Source organism: Lissotriton helveticus, chromosome 5_1, assembly GCF_964261635.1.
Source record: "Lissotriton helveticus chromosome 5_1, aLisHel1.1, whole genome shotgun sequence".
Classification (NCBI taxonomy): domain Eukaryota; kingdom Metazoa; phylum Chordata; class Amphibia; order Caudata; family Salamandridae; genus Lissotriton; species Lissotriton helveticus.
In genome coordinates, this window is record NC_136065.1 from 966,976,463 (window position 1) to 967,000,769 (window position 24,307).

At 47.4% G+C, this 24,307-nt stretch overlaps 1 protein-coding gene across 1 annotated transcript in view; it reads right to left on the reverse strand.

Annotated features, from left to right (window-relative positions):
* PWWP2B (PWWP domain containing 2B) overlaps positions 1 to 23,915 on the reverse strand; it is a 113,779-nt gene extending 89,864 nt beyond the window's left edge. Inside the window, exon 1 of the mRNA XM_078643464.1 lies at positions 23,012 to 23,915. Within this exon, the coding sequence (XP_078499590.1) occupies positions 23,012 to 23,178 (167 nt within the window). The 5' untranslated portion in view covers positions 23,179 to 23,915. The remainder of the gene's footprint in view (positions 1 to 23,011) is intronic.
* Positions 23,916 to 24,307: the final 392 nt, after the last annotated feature.

Genomic DNA, 24,307 nt, shown 5'->3' on the forward strand with positions numbered 1-24,307 from the left:
AATGTTTATTCGGTCAGACAAAGTGACCAAAAAAGTGCAGCATACATCACAAATGAAAGAAAGTATAAATAAGATAGATCATAATAACATAAAAACATAATAAAATGCAGAGTAAAAACAAAATAAGTAGCTCGATATCAACTATAAATACAAGATCATTAGTCAGGCCTCGAGCGCCTAGAAGCCAGAGCTGCCTGTAAAAAGCTTGATACAGTGAGTAAAACATGTTCATTGGGGCGCAGGACGTGCTTGATCAAAGTTCAGGGACCTCGGCAGTGGTAACAGAAGCCTCTTTCTGGGCCAACTGTAGAAATTAAAAAACAGAACAAAGTGTAAGGTGTCCTGCGGACACCTATTGTCACAGCCGCAGGGTAACTTATCAGCAGAGTGCACCCAGCCCACAGGAGAGGCCAGTAAATGCTGAATTTGATTGAAACGGAACTTGGCCAAAAGAGATCGTACATGCCTGCAGGTACCTGCACCAAATACTGCTCCATTCCCTGAACAGACTTTGCAAGCACATGGCCCCTCACTAGAAGTTTTAACGTTTCTACTGCTCTGTTAAAGGATGCCCATCTAAGTGCCTTTTAACTATATAAATCATGTGATCTCAGAGAGTAAGGTAAGAGAGAGGCGTCTGTTCTCCCCAATGCCGCAAGTACCGATTTAACATAGGCAATCTATGTGATTCTAGACGCACAATCCAAAGCCAAACAATCTAAGAGAATAAATCTGTTTAGTTTGAGGTCCTGTCTGGTCCAGACCTTTACCAAACAAAGTAGAGGGCTATGGGTGACTAGGTCAGCAAGAAATCCTACTCCAAGCTCAGCGCATACAGACCAAGCCAGTGTGCATTGCGCTAACTGTACCAATCATCTGAGAAATGTGTTTTCTTCTATTTGGATTGCGTCGGTCTTCACATAGTTCCAGACCAAACTACCATAGGAGGGCTTATGAGACAATTCGCCACATAAATATTTGGCAAAACCTGCAGAGACCATGAACGCAGCCTATGAGCGAATTAAGCCAACCCCACAATAGATTTAATCAGCTTTGCTCTTTTCCTCTCCAGCAGGTTGTTCGAGATGTTCTTAGCATCAAAAAGTACCCCTAGGTAAAGAAAGGCTAAAACTTTACTAATGTATGCTGGCCCACCTTGAAAGTCTTGGAACTAGTTGACCGTGGTGCTACAACCATAACATAGGATTTATAGACATTTCAGGCCAGGTCGACACTATCCATAAAATAAGTCAGCAAATCTATCAAGGAGGATCTGCAACCCCTACCAGTGCAGGCCATCAGGACCGCATCGTTGGCCTTTGGCCAACCTTGGGGCAGTCTACCTGAGTCGCAAGGCGGGCCTCCTCAATCCTGTTAACATATAGGGTGAACAAAAATTGTGCATGCAAGGATGCAAGGATGCACCCCTGACACCCCCACCCCCCCCACCCCCAGTGTGGAAAAGACCTGGTAGTTACCGCTTTGGGCAAGAAACGTGCTGTGGTGTTCATAAGCAAGTCTTCCAGGAGAGTCACTATATTATGCTCCACTCGTAGCTCGATCAACAGGGCCCATAGTTTCACTCGTTTGACCATGTTAAAAGCGAAGTCCATGAATGCCAGATGTAAACTCTCCGGGCAAGCAACAGTGTACTTATTAATAATTAAATACAGATTCAGGCATTAATCGGACGTAGACTGGCCAGGCCTGAAACCGTGCTCTACTTCCATTAGAATACCCTTAGCATCAGACCACGCAATCAAACTGTTAAGTATAACTCTCCCAAGGACCTTAACCACTGCGTCTTTCAGAGCGATAGGGCGATAACACTGGAGATTATCCATGTTACTTCTTCCAAGGTAAAGACCAAGGTATCATAACCCATCTCTCTTACCCTCACCCTCTCCATCTCAGCAGTCTTGCCAAAATTGTAGACCCCCTGCAAAGTGGTCTCCCCACTTTTGTTCCGATATTTGGGTGCAAGTTGCTGGTCGAGTGTCATCTGCTAAAAGGTTTTTTTCATTACATTCCATAAAAGAGGGATTTCTAGATTCACTGGGTTGGGTTAACTCATCCCGGGCTACGGCCTGGAAAATAGCCTTGCGTTTACATAATGCCTGCTTATAGGCCTGCCTACTGGCAACCACCCGGCTCCTGTTTCAAGACAGACCTGTTCCTGTTCAAAGCCGTAGGTGTTTTACAAATGGCTCATGAAAGCAAATTGCCGTCGCTGGTATAGCCAAGATGTAACTCATGTTAACTGTCCTCTGGGACGTGGCATGACATGGAGGTTGGGTGGTGTGCCCTTCGTGGATGCACAGTCTGCAACACAGTGAGCAGGGTTGGATTCGAAGTCAGCAGCGCAACAAATCTCAGATCTTGCAGCTGGGAACCACCAGCACAGCAAGGCCGGTGAAGGGTTCTCCTTCACGATTATGTTTTCAGGCCTCGTAGTATGGTGTGGGAGGGAGTACTGTGCAGCAGCATAACCGGTCACATTGTGGTGATGCTGGACGGCACGCTGTCACTCTGGGGGTATGTCACTACTAGACGTAGTTCACCAGGTGAACCCAGCAGAGAGGCTAGTTGATCCCTCACAGCTCAGATTGGAGACGGTGACACCCAGGTAACAAGCACGCACATCTGTGTGCTCCACACTCCAGGAAGGTGGCTGGAGTTCTCCTGGACAATCTTTTCTCCTGCAGGGCCAGACATGTTTATTCCCTCTTTTTAAAGGCAAGCTGGCTTCTGGTCGCTAGGCAGACCATTAGTTCTCCAGCAAGTCCCCAGACTTCAGGTGATGTCCCCTCACCGTTGAGAGATTAGGTATGGGTGAAACACCAGCCAGGATCACAATAGCTTCTCATGTTCATCACGGAGCACTCCGTTGCTTAGTCAAGGAAGCTTTAACTCTGAGAAAACATTATAAGGCTTGGACCATCTTGATAGTGATTTTCCAACAGGGGATGCTGGTCAACTGTTTAAAGTTGAGGAACCAATCTCAGGTTGTTCCTTTTCAAATTTCGGGCCGCAGCGCAGACACAGTCTTTGTGGGAGGTGGCGGCTCTCTCAGCAGATAGTACTGACGTGGGCTCCATGCAGGAGTAGCAAAAACGAGCACAATAATGTGTGAATACTCTGCACCTGGCTGGCATCAGCTTCGTCAAGTAGCACTAAGAGAAAAACATAAAGGTACCATACCTAGAAAATTACATGCCCCTAAAAAAATAATTTGCCGACTCATGCCCATTCTCCTACCATCAAACAGTGTTGAGGAAGAACAAAATCAGCAATCCTCAGCTCACAGGTACTCACAAAATGTCTATGGTAGGCCTGTGCTCACCCTCCTACATTTTAGTGTGAGAGGTGGCTCCACCCTTCAGCTCTAAAAATCCAGGCAATATGCTTCACCTGCCTGGTAAAGCTGTACTTCATCCTCCATCTTGTAGCATATCAAAGCAAGGGCTATCCAAAATACATTCCACTAGTTCAAGCAACCATAAGAGTAACAACATGGAGTCTAGCAACCATGCATACCTTACACATATATGCTCTACAAGTACACAGGATGTCAGCTCAAAGGTCTGGGTTTCATATAAGGAAGACTTATCCAATAGAAATCGGACTCAGTCTGCACCAGAAAAACAAAGTCTGTTCATTACTATAAGATACAACAAGTATTTGCAATGCAACAGGTCTCGCATTATTAAAGTTTGAGCTATTGGCATTGCTAAATAAAGCAGCACCAATAGCTCAAACTTTAATAATTCAAGACCTATTGCATTGCAAATGCTTGTTTTGCCTTTTGTGTTTGGGGGCAGAGTTCCGGTAGCTTGTACTTCATAGCGATTGTACACGGCTGACTCCTTGTTGTGTCCTCTTCACTCTGATACACACCACTCCATGCTACTCTACTAGAATCCGCTGTACTCCACTCTCCTAAACTCCGCTCTAGTCGACTCAACTGCATTTGATTTATCATTTTGTGACCAATTTTGCCTATTTAAGAAATAAATGAGTGCAATGAAATGCCATGTTCACGAAATATATTGATCAAAAGAAATAAGTTTCACTACGACGACTAACTGCTTTTTTTTTTTTTAAGGTTATTAAAAAGCAATGGTTGTATTTTTTTTAATACATTAGTGTGTAGAGACACATTTTTGCTTATATATCTTCATGCTCATAAACCACTCAGCAAGTTCGGAGAGGAAGCTTTTCTGTGGATTCCAGGAATAAAATCCAGGCCAAGAGGAATTCTGTAGAATCCTTTGAAAGGTCCACGCCTCCAGAGGAGCAGTCCTGCTCCCAAATACAAACGTGATTATCAGGTGTCTCTGTGTACAGAATATGCGATGTTGCGTGACAGAATCCAGAGCAGGCGGCCAGGCTTTACCACTGATTTACACAACCCAATGTAATAAATACAGAGCATTAAAAACAAGGCGAGGAGGGTGACGGGGGGTAACAAAATGAGGGGAAGGAGACAGAGAAGGGAGAGGAGGACACGCAGACATTGGCGGATAGAGAAAGAGAGGAAGAGGCAATGAAACAATGGAAGGCAAGGAAGAAGAAAGGCTAGATAGGGAGAGTAAAAGGGTGGCAAGAGAAACGGGGTACGAGAGAGGGGAAGTGACAAGGGGAAGTGACAGGGGGAAAGCGACAGAAGAGAGGGTGCAAAGCAGAAGTAAGTGAAAGGAATAAGAGGTAGAGAATGAAAGAAAAGAACGGAAAAAGGAGAGAGAAAAGAGGGTAGGAGAAGGATAGAAGCGGGGAAAAGACAGAAAATAGCGGATGCAAACGGAAATTACTATACAGATAATGAGAGGGCGAGACACTGAAAGGAGAGAAAAGTGAGAGGAGGCTAGGGGCAGCATGAGCCGCATGGCGTGCGACCTACGGCCGGGAGGCTGAGAAGCAGCATGGAGGAAGCCAGTATGGACAACGAGACCATGGAGAATCCGAACCACAACAGCTGGAAGCGGCAGAGGCAGCCTTGCGAAGCAGACAGGACTGACCAAGGGGGCACCGTGCCCGCCAACGGGGAGCCCCCGGGGAGCGGGACAGCTAAATGCGGAACTGCCCTCAACATCAGCACCACCGCCAGCAAGTTCCGTGAGTGCTGGGGAAGTGACGGGAGATTTGGGGTGCAGCAAAGAAGTTGGGGTGGCGGAGAAGGTTGCCTGGAGGAGTGCCTGAAAGGCTGTGAATATGTGCCTGAAGTAGCAAGGTGGGGTACTTGTAAGTGTCTGGATATGAGAGTTCTTGTAGGAATGTGATGTGCTGGCAAGCATGCAGGCGCATTCATTGTGTTCACCCTCTAACTCTCAGCCATATCTTACTGGCCGGGTCACAGCGTCTTCAAAGACAAAACCGCGCCACGGCATCTTAATGGGATATGGTGACTATGTTTTTAAAAACCAGAAACTGGGACAAACAATGGACAGGGAAGTAGGACTGTTTGTTGACAGCAATAGTAGTCATAGTAAAAGGACTTCAACGAAGTCTGGACAAACAATGGACAGGGAAGTAGGACTGTTTGTTGACAGCAATAGTAGTCATAGTAAAAGGACTTCAACGAAGTCTGGTGTAGATGGACTACAGTGCAGCCTCATCGCGATCACCATCGCTGTGAAAGCGATCGCGAGGACGCTAGAACATGCAAAGGATGCGCGCGCAGGACAAAGGTGCTCTGCACATCGCACGCGTGCTTATGCGCCCGATGGTAAGCTGGTCGCCGGGAAAGTAGCACTTTCCCAAGCAGCCTGCTAAATGTCTCGGCCAGATCAGCGCATGCACTGGATCAGGCAGAGACCTAAAAACCAGGATGCTGTCACCACCGCTATACGTCAACAACCTGTAATATGGACTTTGGCCCATGCCAAAACAGTGGGCATGCTTGCTGCACCACTCCCAAGTAACATGGAAGGTTCTGGACCTCAGTCATTATGGATAGGTCTAGGCTTCAATGGACATGCTAGATTACAGTGTTAGCTAGGAGAAGGTTAAGTCAGGATACCAGCTTCACATGCAGTTAGTTATTTCGCGTAAGCACCATGAGTGTGGCATTACTGTCCCAACACTGTCCTGGCATTATCCTGACCAAAAGGTACAATTCCACTAAGTTCACAGAGCTTTTGAGTCAATCAAGCAGACAGTTCAAAGAACAGAGATATGTAGAAAATAATAATGCACTATGCAAGTGTTTATTTAAAAAAGCATTAGCAAAGCCAATAGGTCTTGGCTTTGAGACCTATTGCCTTTGCCAGTTACTTTCAGTGGTGCTGTGCAGCATGGGAAACAGCTTTATTTATTTAAGAGTTTTATATAGCGCTTGCCAGACAAGTAGATATCGGAGCGCTTTACAGCATGGTCGCTTGTAGGATACATAAACATAATAGTATGTACAATGGCTCACAACGTATCACATGAGATCGTCATAGAGCGAACAGTGGCACTCGCAGGGTATGTTATCACAATAGTATGTACAAGGCCTTGACGTCAAAGATAGCAAAACGACTCGTGACGGGATTGGACCAGGAGGTGGGGGGGTGGATATAGGAGATAGTCCTGGGGAGAGTGAGGTAGAGTAGAGTAGATCTGCCTTTTGAATTGTAAGTAGGAGGGGTTGGTCCTGATATGGACTGGTATGGAGTTCCAGATTTTGGGAGCATTTCCTACGAATGCTCGGGATGCAGTTTTTTGTTTGCGAGTTCTCAGAGGGATAAGGAGTATGGTGTTGATACTCCTTAGGCGTCTTGTCTGACCTGCCTTCTGGAGTTTGGCGACCAGGTAAGCGGGTTTACCTGTGTGCAGCGCTTTGTGCGTGAGGCAGGCAGTTCTGAAGCTGTCCCGCATTTCGATTTGGAACCATTTTAGCTCTCGGAGTGCAGGGGAGATGTGTTCATATTTCTTTACTCCGGTGACCATTTTGGCTGCTGCATTCAGAGTTGATCGGAGGGGAGCTAGGTGAGATTTAGCTGATCCTGTGAGGATTTCAATCCCATAGTCCAGTCTGGACAGCACCAGGGATTGAGTAGTTTGTTTGAGATTGTTCTGAGGGATGAAGGGTTTCTATTTTGTTGAGACGTTTTAGGTTGAGGAAGGCGTTCTTTGCGGTGTTGATGTGTTTGTTCATGTTGAGTTTGGGGTCCAGGGTGATTCCCAGCGATTTTGCAGAGTCAGCCAATGTAGGGTTTTAGTGGAGCGTATCAATCGCTTTTAGCCATTCTGAGATTTGGGGGTTCTTCTCATCATTGGGGATTAGGAGGATATCTGTCTTGTCTTGATTGAGTTTTAGGTGGTTGAGTGATAGCCAGTGTTGGACTTCTCTTAAAGCGCTGTTTAGTCTCTGAATGTCTTCAATGGAGGAGGTTTCCAGATAGATCTGGGTATCGTCTGCATAGAGGTGGAAGGGAATGTTGGATTTCTTTTTAGTATGGTGGTGAGGGGATTCGTGTATATGTTGAAAAGTTGTGGGGAGAGTACTGATCCTTGGGGGGGGACACCCCTGCTAACAGGGTGTAGGTCCGAAGAGAAGTTTTTGATTTTGATACTTTGGGTGCAGTTCTGTAGAAAAGAGGTGAACTACTGTAATACCATCTCTTCTGCTCCAGCCTTTTCATGAAGTGCCTTAATGAGTAGTTTGTGGTCAACCGTGTAGAAGGCTGCTGATAGGTCCAGGAGTATGAGTAGGCAGCATTGGCCTGTATCAAGAGATTTTTGCATATCATCTATTATATTTAGGATTGCTGTCTTTGTACTGCATCCTTTTATGAAATCTGATTGTCGAAGGCCTAGGATCTTTCCAGGATTTTCACTAGGAGTCGGAGGTTGTAGACGGGTCTGAAGTTATGCAGATTGTTTATGTAAGCGCCCGTTTTTTTCAGTAGAGGTGAGACTTGGCCGCTTTGAGACAGTCTGGCATGGCTCAAGTACTCAAGGAGCTGTTTATTATCTTGGTCCAGTGCGGGTCTAGGGAGTGTTTGAGTTTTTGGGCCAGTTGGGCAGGTATGGGATCCAGGGCATGTGCTGAGGGTTTGGTGGTGGAAATCATATTGATGATCTCTGCTTCGGAGATGGGGTTGAAAGAGTTCCATAAGTTAGGGAGTTGCTTTAGTGTGGTATCATCGTCTGTCTCTGGGGGCGACTGGCTGTCAGGGGGACTGCTTTGCACGAGCAAGGAGAGTACTATCTTGGTGATTTTGTCATTGAAGAAATTGGCAAAGTTGTTACACAGGTCTTTGGAGGCCACAACTTGAGTCGAAGGGGACTTGGAAGTTTGTTGTCTGATGAGATTGTAAAGTTCTCTAGGTCTTTTTTTTGCGTTGCTAAGGGCATTGCAAAAGAAGGACGCTTTTTCACTCTATGTGATTATTGTATTTACTTTTTTTGATTTGAGTCTAGCTCGAAGGATTGAGGGCGGGTTTTTTTGCTAGTCTTTCTGCCTCGCTTAGTTCTCTTCTTTGAGAGTTTATGTCTGTGTTGAACCATGATCTGGGTGGTATGTTCCCGACTCTTTAGTTTCATGGGGGCTATTTGGTCCATAATGGAAGTCATAGTAATGTTGTAGTGGGAGGTGAGTTCTGTTGTTGAGAGCTTGCCAGAGTTGTTGGGGAGAAGGGAGCTTACCCTTTCCTCCAGATCTGCAAGGGGAATTGGACTTAGATTTCTCGCCCAACATGGGGGGGTCCTTTGTGCGGGGCTCGGATTGGATCTTTTGCTTCATTTGGAACAGAATGATGTGGTGGTCAGACCAGTCGACAGGCAATGTGTGGTCGATGGAGACTGAGTCTGCTTGAGTGATAATGGCATTGAGGATTGAGCCTCTGTTGTGGGTTTTCTCTGTGCAGTATTGGGTGAGGTTGTTGTTGCTTAGGAGATTGTTTAAGGTTTTGATTAACATGTTGTTTTCTTCATTCCAGTGAAGACTGAGGTCACCTAGGATAATGTAGTTGGAGTCACGGAGTGAGCAATGAGTTATCAGGTCGGAGAGGTGTTCTCCGAAAGAGGAGGTGTTTCCTCGCGGGTGGTATAAGAGGTGGCAGAGTAATTGTCTGTTGTCACTCATCTTAATAGTGGCAGTCAGGGGGGGGGAAGGGTGATCTCTCCTGGAACCAGTGATAACCTGTATCTTGGAGCTAGAGGGGACAGAAGTGGACGTGTCATACGAGGCGGCTATATTTATTTATTTCCGTCACTTCACTTGAGGACATTGCGGATCTGTTTCTTTTTGGGTCTTTGTTTCTGGTTCCTGAGGGGGGTGTGGACCAGCTAGGCTATTTGGTCTTGTGGGGTCTTGAGTGATTAGATCATCTATTCTGTGCACACATACAGTATTAAAACAAGCAATGCAAATGTATATAAGCAAAATAGAGCAAAATCCAACGTAGATATCTTGGTATTTCTTTAATTAGTTGTTAACACAGCAACCACCCGACACGTGTTTCATCAGAGAGACAGTGGTCTTTGACTCTTCAGGGCTGGGAATAATACAAAACATGACCTGAGAACACGGTAAAGAGTGACAAGAAATGGGGAACACATGTTCCTATAGAACGAAATTAACACCACCCATCACTCGTGGAGACCAAATAAGGGAAAAGAAACCCACAACATTTGGTGTGGGGCGTACCCCTATCATATTGTGATGTATTTACTATGGGTACTGTATCGATCCCCCTATTTCTGACCCTTGTCTGGTTAATAATTAACTAGCAGCCATTCAATTGCACGGAAACCCGTTATCTGATAAGCCATACAACGGCACAGAAACCCGTTATCTGATTAGGTCATAGCGCATGCCATCTCATTAGGCAAGCACTATTTCTCCAGCCCCCTAATAGGCATACGGTGTTCTCAAAACAAATCAAACCTACCACGACCTGGGAAATCCCCACAGCCATTGTTTTGATTTAGCCGAGAACTTCAGTAAAGAATGTGCGAACGACCAGTTCGTATGACATCCTACGACATTGACGTATTTATGTCCATCCTTACGTCAATCTCGGCACCTTTCAGGTATAAATAATACCGACATTGCCTTAAGCAAACACACGAGGTGGTGACAAGATTGGAGCAGCGAGACCTGCCGAGAAGCCCACAGACGCTGCCCCTCCTTTCTGACGCACTGAGAGAGAGACGCTGCCTTTTCTCCTGCCGAGAAATCCAGCTCCGGCGCTTCCGGCCGCCCTTGCAGGCAGCTGGGATATCAAGACCTGAGATAGAGATACCAGCCCTCCCGCCTTCTAAATCCCAGGTACTGAACTGAATAAACCCTTGCAGAGAATTCTTGAAGCAGACCCTTGGCAAAGCAAACTTAACTTAAACTGCTACTTATCTACTCCTGCCCACGTATTAGGCTTAGGTCAGGTACATTGGGGTAGGCGTAGTTAGAAGCACCAGTTGAGTACGATTAGTCAATGTATATATGTATGTATCTATTTTATCCATTTTAAGTATCATATGGCTAAGAAACCATATCAATGCTTTTACAGTATTATTTTATAATTCTGTTATTACTGTATGCACTTTACTTAACAATAAAGTATTGCAATAATAGCGATTCATTTCTCTTGTATGAGAAAAGAGACTGATCAATAAATAACATCTTTTTATTGAACACGCCCGTCTCTTCCTTTTCTCTACAATCTGGTGAAACTAAGAATGCACTGAACTGACTGAGTAAAATAAGTTGTCTTTTGTTTTCACACGACTCTAGAGATACACTCTTGATTAGGGGAGAGCAAAGTTGTCATGTTCTATGGTTGTCAGAAACTAAATCCCTTCTTGTCTATCCAGGGAGGTTAAACTCCTCCTTGTCTATTCGAGAAAGTTTCTAGTGAACTCTGAGCTAGCTGGCAAACATTAAACTTTAAGTCTAATATCGACAGTAGAAGACCTAGTTAACCTCTGTCCTACGTCTATACTATTGAAGATATTATTCCAATGCGCAGAGCCTATTGGGATAATAGGAACTACACTACAATATTCCAAACAAATTTAAACATATTCACAAACATGAAACATGTTGGACCAAAATGATCTTGCAATGCACCACATCTCACAAGAAATTAATACTCTGAAACATGCAGTCAGTGTTCAACTTTTTGCCTGAATAAAATTGCCGGAGAGAAGTAGAACAAATAAAAACACCATTCAGAAGCATGCAAGACCTATCATGGTGGAAAAGGCTACTCAAGAGTACATAGGCCTATATACCTGAACAGTCTGATCCAGGCACAGTGTACTCTAAAGAATATAAGACAAAAGAAAATAGAGGGAGTCACTATGTCTAATAAAAAACAAGCATTTGCAATGCAATAGGTCTCACATTTACTCAAGTTTGAGCTATTGACATGGCAAATAATAATGCCTTTTATTTTTGTTTTTAATCATAAATGAAAGGCATAGTCATATACAATACCAATAGCTTAAAGTTGCGTAAATGCGAGACCTATTGCATTGCAAATGCTGGTCTCAGTTAAGGTCAGAGCGTGAACGATCTTGTGGGATAGATAGTTCCTCTGTCTGAGATCGGAGCCAGATGTGTTCATCAGGCAGGGCTGTTCCAGCTGAGCCCGAGAGAAATGGGAATGCACAGAGGTTAACGCTGTTCTTTGAGGCCTTATCTCATAAGATCTTTGCAACCTAAGGGGGCTTCTCTGCTGTGTAAGCCAGGAGCGCTTAAGATCTCTGCGGCCGAGGAGGATAGGCTAAGATGAATTAGACTGCGTGTGAAGAGTAGAGTTTATAAGATCAGCATCTGTGTGACATGAGAAACAGTTCCTACTGTTGTATCTGTCCAGTAGAGGAATGCGTACATGTGCTGTCAGATCCGTGTGAGCAGAGGGACAGTACTGCTGTCAAAAGCCTGACTCAAGTCTCAACATCTAAGTACACTGAGGGAAAGCTCAGCTATCCCAACTTGTGAATGTGTAAGACCACTAAACATGTGTTAAAAGCAACACCATGGCAACAAAAAATAAGTAGGCAGAAGTGATGCAGACACACTTATAAGGGCGCTGTACACACAGCGTGACATACACACAAACTTGCATGCAGGGGGCGTGCAAACACGCTGTCATCTACAGACAAGAGGAGACTCATGACACGCACACAGAAGTATGTACAAAAATAAGTCAAATGCAGAGACGTTTCTACAGACATTCCACAGAATTGTGCACTAACTTGCAGCGGTATGAACACAAACCCCTATATAATGGAAACGCATGAGAACAATGGTGTGTACAATTGCATAGGCCCCTTCAACTGTCCTTCTAATGCTCCCCCTTCGCACACATCTCCCATCATGCACCACAAGCATGTCAACAGTGCCTCTTGGCAACGCAGCCTGCGCATGGGGCTGGCATCAGCACCCTCCCTGTGCATGTGTCACCTGTGTCACCTCTCTGTCCCGAGGTATTGGCACTGCCTCTGTCCCGGTATCCTCCTCGCATTCTTCTTACCTCTTCGTGCGGGGAGCAGCGTCCACGGGCGCGCACTGACAGCATCCAGATCATGTCACTCCTAATAAGTTGATTCCACGTCGTGCTTACTGAGGAGTAACGTGAAGCGTTTATCTCACCGATCCGACTGAAGACTATCGCTCAGTCTAGCATCACCGCATGTGTAGAATCCCAATCCAGCATGGAGCCTGACCCCAAGCAGCACGCGTTCGCCTGCTGATGCCAATCTGAGCTGCGATCTGTCCTGCTGAGGGTCCTCGCTCCTGGGGTGCTCCAGGTGAGGGGTCGCAGAGGTGGCACTCCGGAGGTGGGAGCGTGGCAAGGACACTCTCCTCAAGCAGGTCACGCGGCACCCGCTCCCTCTCAAACAGAGTAACAAGGGAGCAGAAGTTGTGGTATGGTAAAGCGCTAGTGTGCAGTAATGTGGTAAAAATTATACAGGCAACAATAAAAACAAGTATGGACTTCAGTACGAAACAAAAAAAAAAAGTGAAAGTGCACCCGCTCGTTGTAGGTACGGTGTGCACGTCAGCGTGACATGGAGCTCGTGACCGTGGTAGCGCTTGACTAGGTGCGGCGTAGGGAGGGGGCCGCCGAAGTGCCTAAAGTAGAAATAGAGCGGGCAGAGTCGGAAAGCTTGGGCTAAGGACCATGCATCAGAAGGGCACTTAGGTGAGAGCGTGGCCTGAAATGCCGGGAGGGAGGGAAAGCGGCAGGGGGCGTCTGATGTGCGTGTGCGTCTCTGTTGGCATGAAACACAGGAGGGAAGAGGAGAAAGCGGCAGGGGGCGTCTGGTGTGTGTGTGTGTGTGTCTATCTCTGTTGTTGAGTGAGATAAGTACGGGTGCACTGGCTTGGGGCGGCTGGTGCGTGTGTACGTGTGTGTTTCTTGCCACATGCAGCTGCCTTGCCTAGACTGAAGGGGGACAGGAGATGTGCAACGTGGTGAACGCACACGTCCCGATCCGATCGGCCTGCAGCCTGCGCGTGCCCATCTCCTGTCCCCCTTTAAGCCCTTGAATGCATAGCTGACGGCTATAGGTCTCGCTGTGAGACAGCGCTTCGCGCTGCATCGCAGGAGCGAGACCTAATAAGGGGTCAATCTTGCAATACAACTATTAGAGAAAGAACAATAAGACATCGTATTTCCTTAGCCCTGGATCGGTGATAATTCCAACCCGTTTCAGAGTATTCATTTCTTGTGAGATGTGGTGCATTGCACGATATGAGAAGTTCGTATTTAAAGTGTTATTTTCATGTAACTGGAAGTATGAACTTGTATATTGTGAAGTGCTTTTCATATGCTATGTGAAATTGCAGCTAGACCTGGTCTAGAAATAGCAATGACAAATGCAATGCTGTCTATCGAGTTACATATGCAATGGGAACAAACATAACGGATACAATTTTAAGACTTAACTGGAGCCTTTTGTGCCTCCTGCTCTAAGCTTAACACTGTACACTTGTAATATCAGCATGGCAATTATATTGCGATATCGAAGGGATGAAATGTTGAAATTCCATACCAGTGGCCAGCACTGGGTGCGGCCTATTTAAGCACCAAATAACCGTAACTTGCTGGTTTCATACAAATAACTTCCGAGTACCTCCAATCACAGAGATAACAATATCCCTGTACAACACCTAGAGTCTTTCAGGCTGTAAGAATGCGCCATTGATTGTCCTTGACATAAGAATCTGAGGTTCCAAAAGTTTTTTGGTCTGCCGGCCCAAAGTCTTTAATATGAAGCGTTTTTCATTAATTTTGTTACAACTCATTCAGAAAAACCGTAGACCCCTGTCAAGTATGAGTAGCTGACACTAATGCTAAAGGATTGTGGTGCATCATTGACCAAATATGGGCACAGAAAAGAACATCCCTTATTACGCAGTGTGCCACAAGACTGAAAGGAACCCCGCAAATAATTTTCCCTCTGGTTCTGAAGATAGACCCCCACACCCACTCCCCCAAGTTTAAAATTACCCCCCCCTCCCTAAAGTTTGCGTCTAATTGGGCACCTGACAGCAGATGCAGTGTTTTAAACTTTTGTTATGCGAGAGTTGTGGCTGGAGTTCCGCATGCACATTAGTGTACACAGAAAAAACCAAAGATGCCAGTAATTGGATTGCTCTGGGGCCAGCGTGCTTTGGTATGGTGTGATCTCTGGTTACTAGTGAAGAATAACCCATGCATGACACATATGCCAGGAGGGAGACCACTGTAATTAGTCTGGCCAGAGGGAGAACAAGTGGAAATTATGCAGTATAATAGAGCTTTGCAATGAGAACAGGGGAAGTGGAATGGGGAGGGGTACAGGCAGTGAAGTGTGAGAGTGAGCCAAATAAAGCGGGAGAGATGAAGAGAGGAGTAGGTGTTTTTAGCGAGATGTAGAGGGAGGGAAAATGGAGAGCTGTGAATGCAAAGAAAGATGTAGTGGTGAGAAAAGGAAGGGCATAAAAGAGGAAGGGATTTCAACGAGTAGGTGATAGCAAGAAAAAGGCGGGGAGAAGAGATAAGGGGAGAGGAGGGGTAAAAGAGGTGAAGCTGGCAAAAGATGAGGAGCAAGAGGGTTGAATGCTCAGAGCTTTATCTTAATGTGCGCAATTAAACGCTGGAGTGTGGTAAGTTTTAATGGGCAGTGCTTACGAGAGCACACCAACACCCAAACACATGGCATGTGACTCATGTCGGTATGTACATATTTCTATCAGATTTTTGTAGTGTTTGGCATTATTGGGGCTACGTTGTCATTTAAGGCAGACCTGGGGTGTGCTGGCAGATTTGAATGCAACGTACAAATAATGGTTTTAGAGACAGCTTCCTGCTAGATTTACGCCGTTTCACTGCAGGATGTCACCCTCTTCACCATTAGTTGCTCTACAGATAAAGACAAGTTGACAAACCTGCAGGATGCCAGCTACTTTGCAGCTTTTCCCAGTTACCATGGTTAAGTAATCGAAGGGACTTAATATAGGTTACAAGATGACTCCATATTACAAAGGAACAGGGAGACAGATCCGGCTTTTCTTTTCATGGAGTAATGCATTCTGGTATTGTCGTCTTCGTTAACGTGACTTGCTCAGTTTCCAGCATCACATCCTTGGTGACAGACTCACTTGGTAACAGTACCAAAAATACACATTGCTATCTCTTTTTTCACAATGCACAAGGCCGAGCAAGCCATCCCAAATCAGCCCCCAGAACACTGAATAGGCAGCTTACTGTACAATAAGTAAGCAGCGCAAAATGTTACCACTCGAGTTCAAATAACAAAATGATTCATTTAATGATGTTGTAGACTCACAGGTACACAGTAGCACTGTTGATGTGAACATTTCTGTCAGCCATATGCTTTTCTGTGTAACACGTGCCCCTTGCTGACATCCGATTAAGCGCTATTGTCTGGCTACAACTGAATGCCTCAGTGGAAACGTCAGCCTGTTGTATTTCCACTTTCATTGGACTCCACACATAAGATCGCATCTGCCTATAACAGGAAGACTGCGAGAAAGACAAGAAGACTGAGTGGTGCGCGCATAACAAGGAATGTAAGGAATGCAGGTACCACCCTGCACGCCGCTGCTTGATCCCGCAAGCAAAACGCTGTGGAAGTGACCAGTAAACAAAGAGGTGGGACATGCACCTGCTTTTGGCCATTTGCGTTCTTTCATTATTGAAAGCCACACACACAGGCCAATCAAATGTGTGGGAGTTGCCAGACCCACAAGGAGAAGCTTCGGGTAAGTTTTGGAGTGCTCACAGGAAGCCACCCATAGAGCAGCGCATGCGAGCTGGGCTAGGCGTGACCTAAAAATGAAAAAGGGTGCAATGAAGGTTGTCTCATTCCACTGGTGTGTGCCTGTGTCAGAACATATGTGCGCGCCAGCATGCAAATGCCATTTGCATTCTTTTTGTATTTACTGATCCAAGATTGCCGATGCTTCTTGTATTGGTAGATAAAAATATATATTTTTCAGAGCGAAAAGCCAATTTAATAAAAAAGAAAAAAAAGGCACAGGTGTTGGATGGTAATTGAAACTTCATAGGGTGCACCAAGCAGGAGGAAGCAACACAGTGTGTAATGACAGAAGCATATGGTTATGAGAAGAGCAAGGAGAAAACCAGACTGCCAACAGCAACACAGAGCGGGGGAGGGGAGGAACCACAAGAGAGAGTCACTACTAATAAAAAGTAGTTCCCTAAAGGTAAGCAATGGAACGATAAGTAATGTTAATATGCTCCAGGGGGGAGACAAATACAAGAGGGCAAGCCATTCAATAAGTTACCAAATGAGAATGACTATAAATGTCAATCAATGCTAAGCAACAGGTGAACTTTAAGCCCACTCTAAGATCTTAGCAAACTGACAATAAGTCTTTTGCAACCAGACAGCTTGCACTTTCTGGTAGCCTCAACCCAAAAAAAAGTTAAAAACAATGCAACTTTGCCGGGTTCTGCGTTTCTATTATTATTATAATTATTATTACATTAGAAATCCTTTTTGAAATTGTTCTCTTCATTACATTTGGCCTGCACCGTCATTTTTTTTGTTTAATTTGTTTTAGAACCTAGCAAGAGGCCTGCCGACAGTGATACTTTAACACTGATCGTGTATGGTATGATGTTTAACTTTACAATAAAAAACAGAACCAAAAAATAAAAATAGATGATAATGACAATACCTTTTTATGTTGCCTAAACCGTTACTTTGTTCATGTGTAGTGAATATTATATATATCTCGTAAGCAGGGTATCAACTTCTTAAGGGTCAAAGGATGACCTGGTCCTCCCAGGATATGACATACAGGTATCACCTAACTGTTATGTTTTGGGCTCATAATCCGCCCCTGGCGTAAGGGGCGTGTAGTGTGGAAGTCATGTGACCGCCTATAATAAAGAAAGGCTCCGCACGCACGTACGCCATTCTGAGACGGGCGCACGGAGAGCCAACAAGTTATTTCCCGTGTCTGCATCCTTTATTCCTAGGGCCACGTGTCAGGCCTAGTGCCGATTAGCTGAGTTGGTCCAACCTGTCTGAAGGACACAACAATTGGCGACGAGGGTGGCTGCTGGATCCTCGCTGGGTGAGAGTACCTGCCTCCTGCCCCGTGTGGCGGCCGCGAGCCTGTCCCTCGGCTCGTGGTGCTCGTGCCGTGCGGCGTACTCCACCTCCGCGCAAGCGCGCCTGGGAGGATGGCGACGATTCCGCCCATCGAACCCTTTGTGGTGGAGGGTGCGCCCTCTGCGCTCGCTCCCAAATGGAAGGAGTGGGTGGATAGATTACTAGTGTTCTTTGAAGCTACGAAGACGCACAAGGAACAGAAACGGGCCATGGTGTTACATCTCGGCGGCAAGGACATACACTCCATTGCTCGGACCCTCCCGGAGGCGACCCCCAGAACTCATCACACGCTGATTAATGCCCTCAATGCCCATTTTGAGCCCATGGCAAATCAAGATTATGAACGATTTGTGTTTAGACAAGCGCGCCAGCTGCCCGAGGAATCGCTGGACACATATCACACCAGGCTCAAGAGGTTGGCGCTCACGTGTGGGTTTCAAGATACCACTGAGGAAATTCGGGGGCAAATCATACAGGGATGTGCGTCGGCCAAATTAAGGGAACGGATTCTGGAGGAGTCTGGCAAGCCGCTGATGGACATCCTAACTCTTGGCCGCACGAAAGAACTCTCCAAAGCTAGGGCTGCGCACATGGAAGCTGCGTTGCAGGCATCGGTCAAAGTGGAACCGGTCAACAAGATACAGACACACACGCCCACCAAGTGGCCCAAGAGACCGCCCATTCAGGGTGGAGCGTCGGGACAGTCATGTGGGTATTGTGGAGGTCCGCGACACCAGATGGCAGAATGCCCAGCACGGGGCAAGCGGTGTTCGGGATGTGGCCGGCAGAATCATTTTGAAAAGGTGTGCCGATCGAAGAACTTCCGTAAACCACGCCCCGCTGTGCAGGCCATAGTGGAGGGGGAACAGAGTCACAGTGACATGGATGATGACGAAGAAGAAGAACGGTCGGTGCACAAGGTGCACATGATTGGCACCGCTGCCCGCCGCACCAGGCCCCTGCCCCAATGCGCCATACAGGTAGCGGACCAAGATCTTATAGCCGTGGTGGACACGGGCGCATCCATAAACTTGATGAGTGTTTCCCTCTACAGGACCATGACCACGCCTCCAGCACTGCGTCCCACCCCTATCACTGTCTTCGCGTATGGGCAAGACACCCCTCTCGAGATTAGAGGAAAGTTCAAAGCGGTAATCCGCCATGGGAACAAGACGATCAAAACCAATGTCTTCGTGTCAGAAGAAGGCCAAGGCATGCTGCTGAGTTGCAGAGCGGCGGAAGACCTGGGAGTGGTGACATTCGCCTTCGGGGTCCACGAGGAATCTGTCCAACATCTCCTCATGGAGTACCCGGACCTTTTCGAGGGCATTGGCAAGTTCAAAGGCCGAGAAATTCATCTGCACATTGACCCAACGGTGCAGCCGGTGGCTCTGCGACACCGCCGCATTGCGTTCCATCTACGGCCGCTGGTGGAAGAAGAACTGCACAAACTGGAAGCGGCAGGCATAATCGAAAAAGTTTCGGGTCCCACCCCATGGGTTTCGCCCATCGTGGTCACCCGGAAACCGAAGCAACCCGGAGCGGTCAGGATATGCGTGGACATGCGCCTCCCGAATGCTGCCATAAAACGGGAGCGCCACATCACGCCCACCATAGATGACCTCATCGGAGAGATGGCAGGTGCCCGTTGGTTTTCCAAGCTGGACTTGCGGTCAGGGTACCACCAGTTGGTGTTGGACATGGAGTCGCGCAACATCACTACTTTCTCCACTCACATCGGCCTTCGAAGATACACTCGCCTCAGCTTCGGAATCTCCAGTGCAGCGGAGGTGTTCCAGAATGTCATCCAGGAGCTAATCGCTGGAATACCTGGAGTGATAAATGTCAGTGATGACATAATGATACATGCCCGCACCATCCCGGAGCACAATCAAAGGCTGGCCCAAGTGTTTCGGAGACTCAAAGACGCAGGACTAACGCTCCACCGAGAAAAGTGTGAATTCCTGCGGGACCGGCTAGGGTTTTTTGGTTACGTCTTCTCAGCCGAGGGTGTCAACCCGGACCCGGATAAGGTGAAGGACATTAAAGATGCGCCACCCCCGCAGACCGTTACTGAAGTCCGGAGTTTCCTGGGCATGGTCAACTATTGTGGTCGGTTCATCAGAGACTTGGCTAACCTCACGCTCCCCCTGCGGGACCTCACCAAAGACTCCACTCCCTGGCACTGGGGACCTGAGCAAGAGAAAGCTTTCCGAGACATCAAAGAGTCTCTGTCCAACAACACCACTCTCGCTTTCTTTGATCCCCGCAACTTCACGCTCATCGCTGTGGACGCGGGGCCTGCTGGACTGGGAGCGGTTCTCCTGCAAAGGAAGAGAGACGACATCGACTGGACGCCTGTTGCTTTTGCGAGCAGATCTCTCACGGACACGGAACAGAGGTACTCGCAGATTGAGAAGGAAGCGATTGCCATTCATTGGGGGTGCCGACATTTTCACCTCTACATATATGGCAAGCCATTCACTGTGGTGACCGATCACAAACCCCTGCTGTCCCTGTTTGCGGGAACCTCATCCAAACCCCCGCCTCGCATAGAAAAGTGGCTGCTTCAACTGCAGGAGTACAACTGTACAATCGAGTATCAGCCCGGAGCCAAGAACCCGGCAGATTATCTGTCCCGACATCCCAGACCCGCCACGGCTGAGGAGATGGAGGAAGCTGAAGAAACAGAGGCCTATGTCAGGTGGGTGGTGGCGCGATCTTGCCCTCGTCCCATCTCTCTCAGCGACATTGTGAGTGTCACAGCGCAGGACGCCTGCCTCCAGAGGGCCAAAGAACTTGTTCACACGACTAACTGGAATCGGGCCAAGGAGGGGTGGAAGATGCTCACGCCCGAAGCTCAGAAAATAATGGAGAGTCTGTACCATGTCCGAGAGGAGCTCAATGAAGATGAGGCCGGATGTCTTCTGCGGGGGCATCGCCTGGTGATACCCTCAGCCCTCACTGATCAAGTCATACAGTTAGCGCACGTAGGTCACCAAGGCATGGTCAAAACCAAGGCACGCTTACGGACAAAGGTGTGGTTTCCTCTGATGGATGACATGGTGGAGCAGGTGGTGAGGGCATGCGCTGCGTGTCAGGTGACGGGGGAAGCCCCTCGGGAAGCCCCGATTGCCGTGGAACCTCGTCCACAACAGCCATGGGACAAGGTCAGCATGGACTTTGGCAGCCTCCCGGATGGGAACTACACGCTGGTCATGATTGATGACCATTCCAAGTATCCGGAAGTGGAAATAATAGCCAGCACCAGCGCAGAGTGTGTGATCCCGAAGGTAGAGAAGATTATTGCCACCCATGGAGCTATGTGCGAAATCCGCACAGACAATGGACCCCCATTTCAAGGACAGGAACTGGCCACCTACCTGTCATCTCTGGGCATTCGGCATCGACGCATCACTCCCCGATGGCCACAAGCGAATGGGGAAGCGGAACGCTTCATGAGGACTCTTAATAAAGTGATTCGCATTGCTCATGACAAAGGACAGTCCGTGGAGATGGCCATTTTCACGTTTCTTCGCAGCTACCGACAAACCCCCCATTCAACTACTGGGATAGCCCCGGCGCATCTCCTAATGGGACGGATTGTACCCGATTCCATTCCTCACCACCCTCAATGGGCCCCTGCCCCCGTGAATGAAGAAATAATTGCCCGCAAGCGAGAGACTGCATTTGCTAAAATCAGCCACAAGAGAAGAGCCATGGTGACACAATTCAGCAGAGGAGATGTGGTGCTTCTCCGTAACAGGGTGACGAGCGGAAAGTTTCGTTTGAATTATGAGAGAAGACCCTGGCGAGTGGTTGGTGTTAAAGGAACACGCATCACTGTGGTCCGCGGAAGGGAGACTGTAACCAGGAATGTGTCGCACTTTAAACATTTCCATGGGGGTTTGAGCGCCTCGGATTCACCACCTCTGGTAACCGAAACTGAAACTGCCCAGGACTTGCCAGGCAGGGAGCCGACGCCCAGTCTCGAGATCACACAAAGTAACACTCCGAGGATGGTGATCAAGGAAACAGAAGGCGGTGCGGAGGCCCAGGAAGGGGTGTCAGATCCGGAGGAGCCCGACTTGGAGGCGCCTGAGACCGGCTCCGCCCCAGAGACAGACTGTTCAAGCCAGAGGGGCGTGGATCAAAGGCTGAGACGTAACCCGACGCCTTCCTGTCGACTACGCGATTATCTCACGTAAGACTGTTCTATGTATCAGAGTTAAATACAATGTTCCGTAATGTGTCCTACGGGTGGGGAGCAGTTTTTGAAAGTGAATTTGAAGTCTATGAAGATTAGCACAATAGACTACCCCTCAAGACGGAAGGGTGCAGCTGTCTGAGAATTGTTGTTTTGAGTTTTTCTTGTTTTAGGAGGAATGTTATGTTTTGGGCTCATAATCCGCCCCTGGCGTAAGGGGCGTGTAGTGTGGAAGTCATGTGACCGCCTATAATAAAGAAAGGCTCCGCACGCACGTACGCCATTCTGAGACGGGCGCACGGAGAGCCAACAAGTTATTTCCCGTGTCTGCATCCTTTATTCCTAGGGCCACGTGTCAGGCCTAGTGCCGATTAGCTGAGTTGGTCCAACCTGTCTGAAGGACACAACACTAACGTCAACAGATTTTGCCAGCATGAATTTTTAGAAGTGTGCATTTAATTAACACCATTAAATGCCAAAGTACTTTAGACATATAGTACCCTTTTTTTTTTTTAAACTGTGTATTATGCCGTGAGGAACTGCACTGGCTAACAGTATTAAGAATGCTAATAAAAAAATCGGCATGCAAAACTACGCGCCTCCTCTTCGTACCGCCCACTTACAGAACAGTGCTGCCACAAATGAAATATTTTTGTTATTTAACCGTGCACGTAACCAGTAAACACCAGAATAAAAATAAACATAAAGCCCAGTTCACTTGGGATTTTACTGTTGAAGTAATAGATCAATATTTAAAGTCGCCCTCTAATTTCCGTGTAAAAATATCCGACAGCGACAAATGTTACATTTAACATAACAAGATGCACTTATTAAACACGATTTTTTGAATTTCACATTTGATGGCGCTTAACGTCCCTTCCTTTATAATAGCACTTATAAAGTTTCAGGATAAAGTTTTGGGCTGCCGGCGTGTATAAGTTTGAAGGGTGCTCTCAGGGGTACGGTGCAGAGCACAGAAGGGAGGGGGGCAAATACGCTCTGGTAAAGTGCAATTTCTGAGCCCCACACTCTTGTGACTTGCACGCTCAGCTGTAATGGTGAGGGGGGTGGGGGTGCCTGCGCACACTACCGCTTCGTTAATCATGGCAGGAGGCAGCCCCTTTAATTGGATTAGGGCCTGGCCAGCTTCCAGCTGCTCATCAGAGCCCCGCAGGCCGAGCTCCCCCTCTGCACGCGCGGCGCACGGGCTCTTACTTCTGCGAGCTCTCCAGCAGGATCCCGCTGAAGCTCCGCCGCCCCCACTGGAAGCTCACCACCAGCGCCTCGTTCACGACTTGCTCCAGCAGCACGGAGATCCAGGAGCCGGCCCGCAGCTCCCCGGCTCGGAGGCACCCCACCGCCTCCTCCTCCCCCGTCGCCATGGCCCGCCTGTGTGTAGTGCAAGTGGCGGCGGCGGCGACAGGTCACTCCGGAGCCGGCCTCTGCCGCCCCGCCTCCTCCTCCTTCTGCTCCTGCGCTCCCGGGGCACTCGAGCCGGGCGGGGCAGGGACGTCACGGAGGCGAGGTCACCTCTGACAGGAAGAGCTGGTGTGGGCGTGACGTCACTCCGGGAGCTACTCCGGGTGGGGGTGGCAGGTTACGGTGCAGGGGGTCCGTGCAACACTTGGTTGCAAACTGTGAAGCTCAAATCGACCGTGGAGACAATGCACAGGGGAGCAGGAAGCTGCGTCAACACCATGCGCTCAGAAGCTCAGGTGCTTTGAATGTGTATTAGTGTTTAGATCCATACATGCTGAGTCCCTTTTTCGAAATAACAAGGACGTTCCTGGTTTACCAAATAAAGATTAAGGTTGGCGTGTTAAGGTTAAGATACGCGCCTACATCAAGAATTATATTTTTTCTTAACACCAACAGGTTTTGCCTCTTCTGAATTTAATAATGCGGGATCACGAGTAAAGCTCTTACCTGGTGGCCACTCTGAATTTAAGAGAGGCTCACTCATTGGAGCTGTACTTTTTAAAACGCAACTTTTTTGTACTCCTAAAATCCCACTCAAGCAACAAACACTTTTTACTGACATTTTAGTAAATTAAGGCTTCACGGACAAAAACGCATGTTGCACAGCTGATTAAAACTAGTAACTGGAAAAACATTTTGACAGTCGGACCCATGGAAAATGATTGGTGTGTGCATAGTAACCGTTATTTTAAAAGACACAAATTAATCCTAGTAAAGTGTAAAGGAAAGCATGGATTTAGAAAAGATAGTGGATACATAATCATAAATTACTCTACCTATCCACATAGGCGCTGGAAGCAGGGGTGCTTGCTGGAGTTGAGAAGGTCAATGAACAATAAAGATTACTTTACATTTTGATACTATGTTGTCCCATTTACTCTATATTTAAAGTCAGAGGTCAAATGTCAGCCTAAGTCTTCTGACAAATTGCTGGTTATTCTTTTAAGTTAGAGGCTGGTGTTTACTTTTCTTTTTCTGTGAAGTGTGAGGATTTTGTACAGTGAATTATGTGGTAATGTTGCTGGTGTTCAA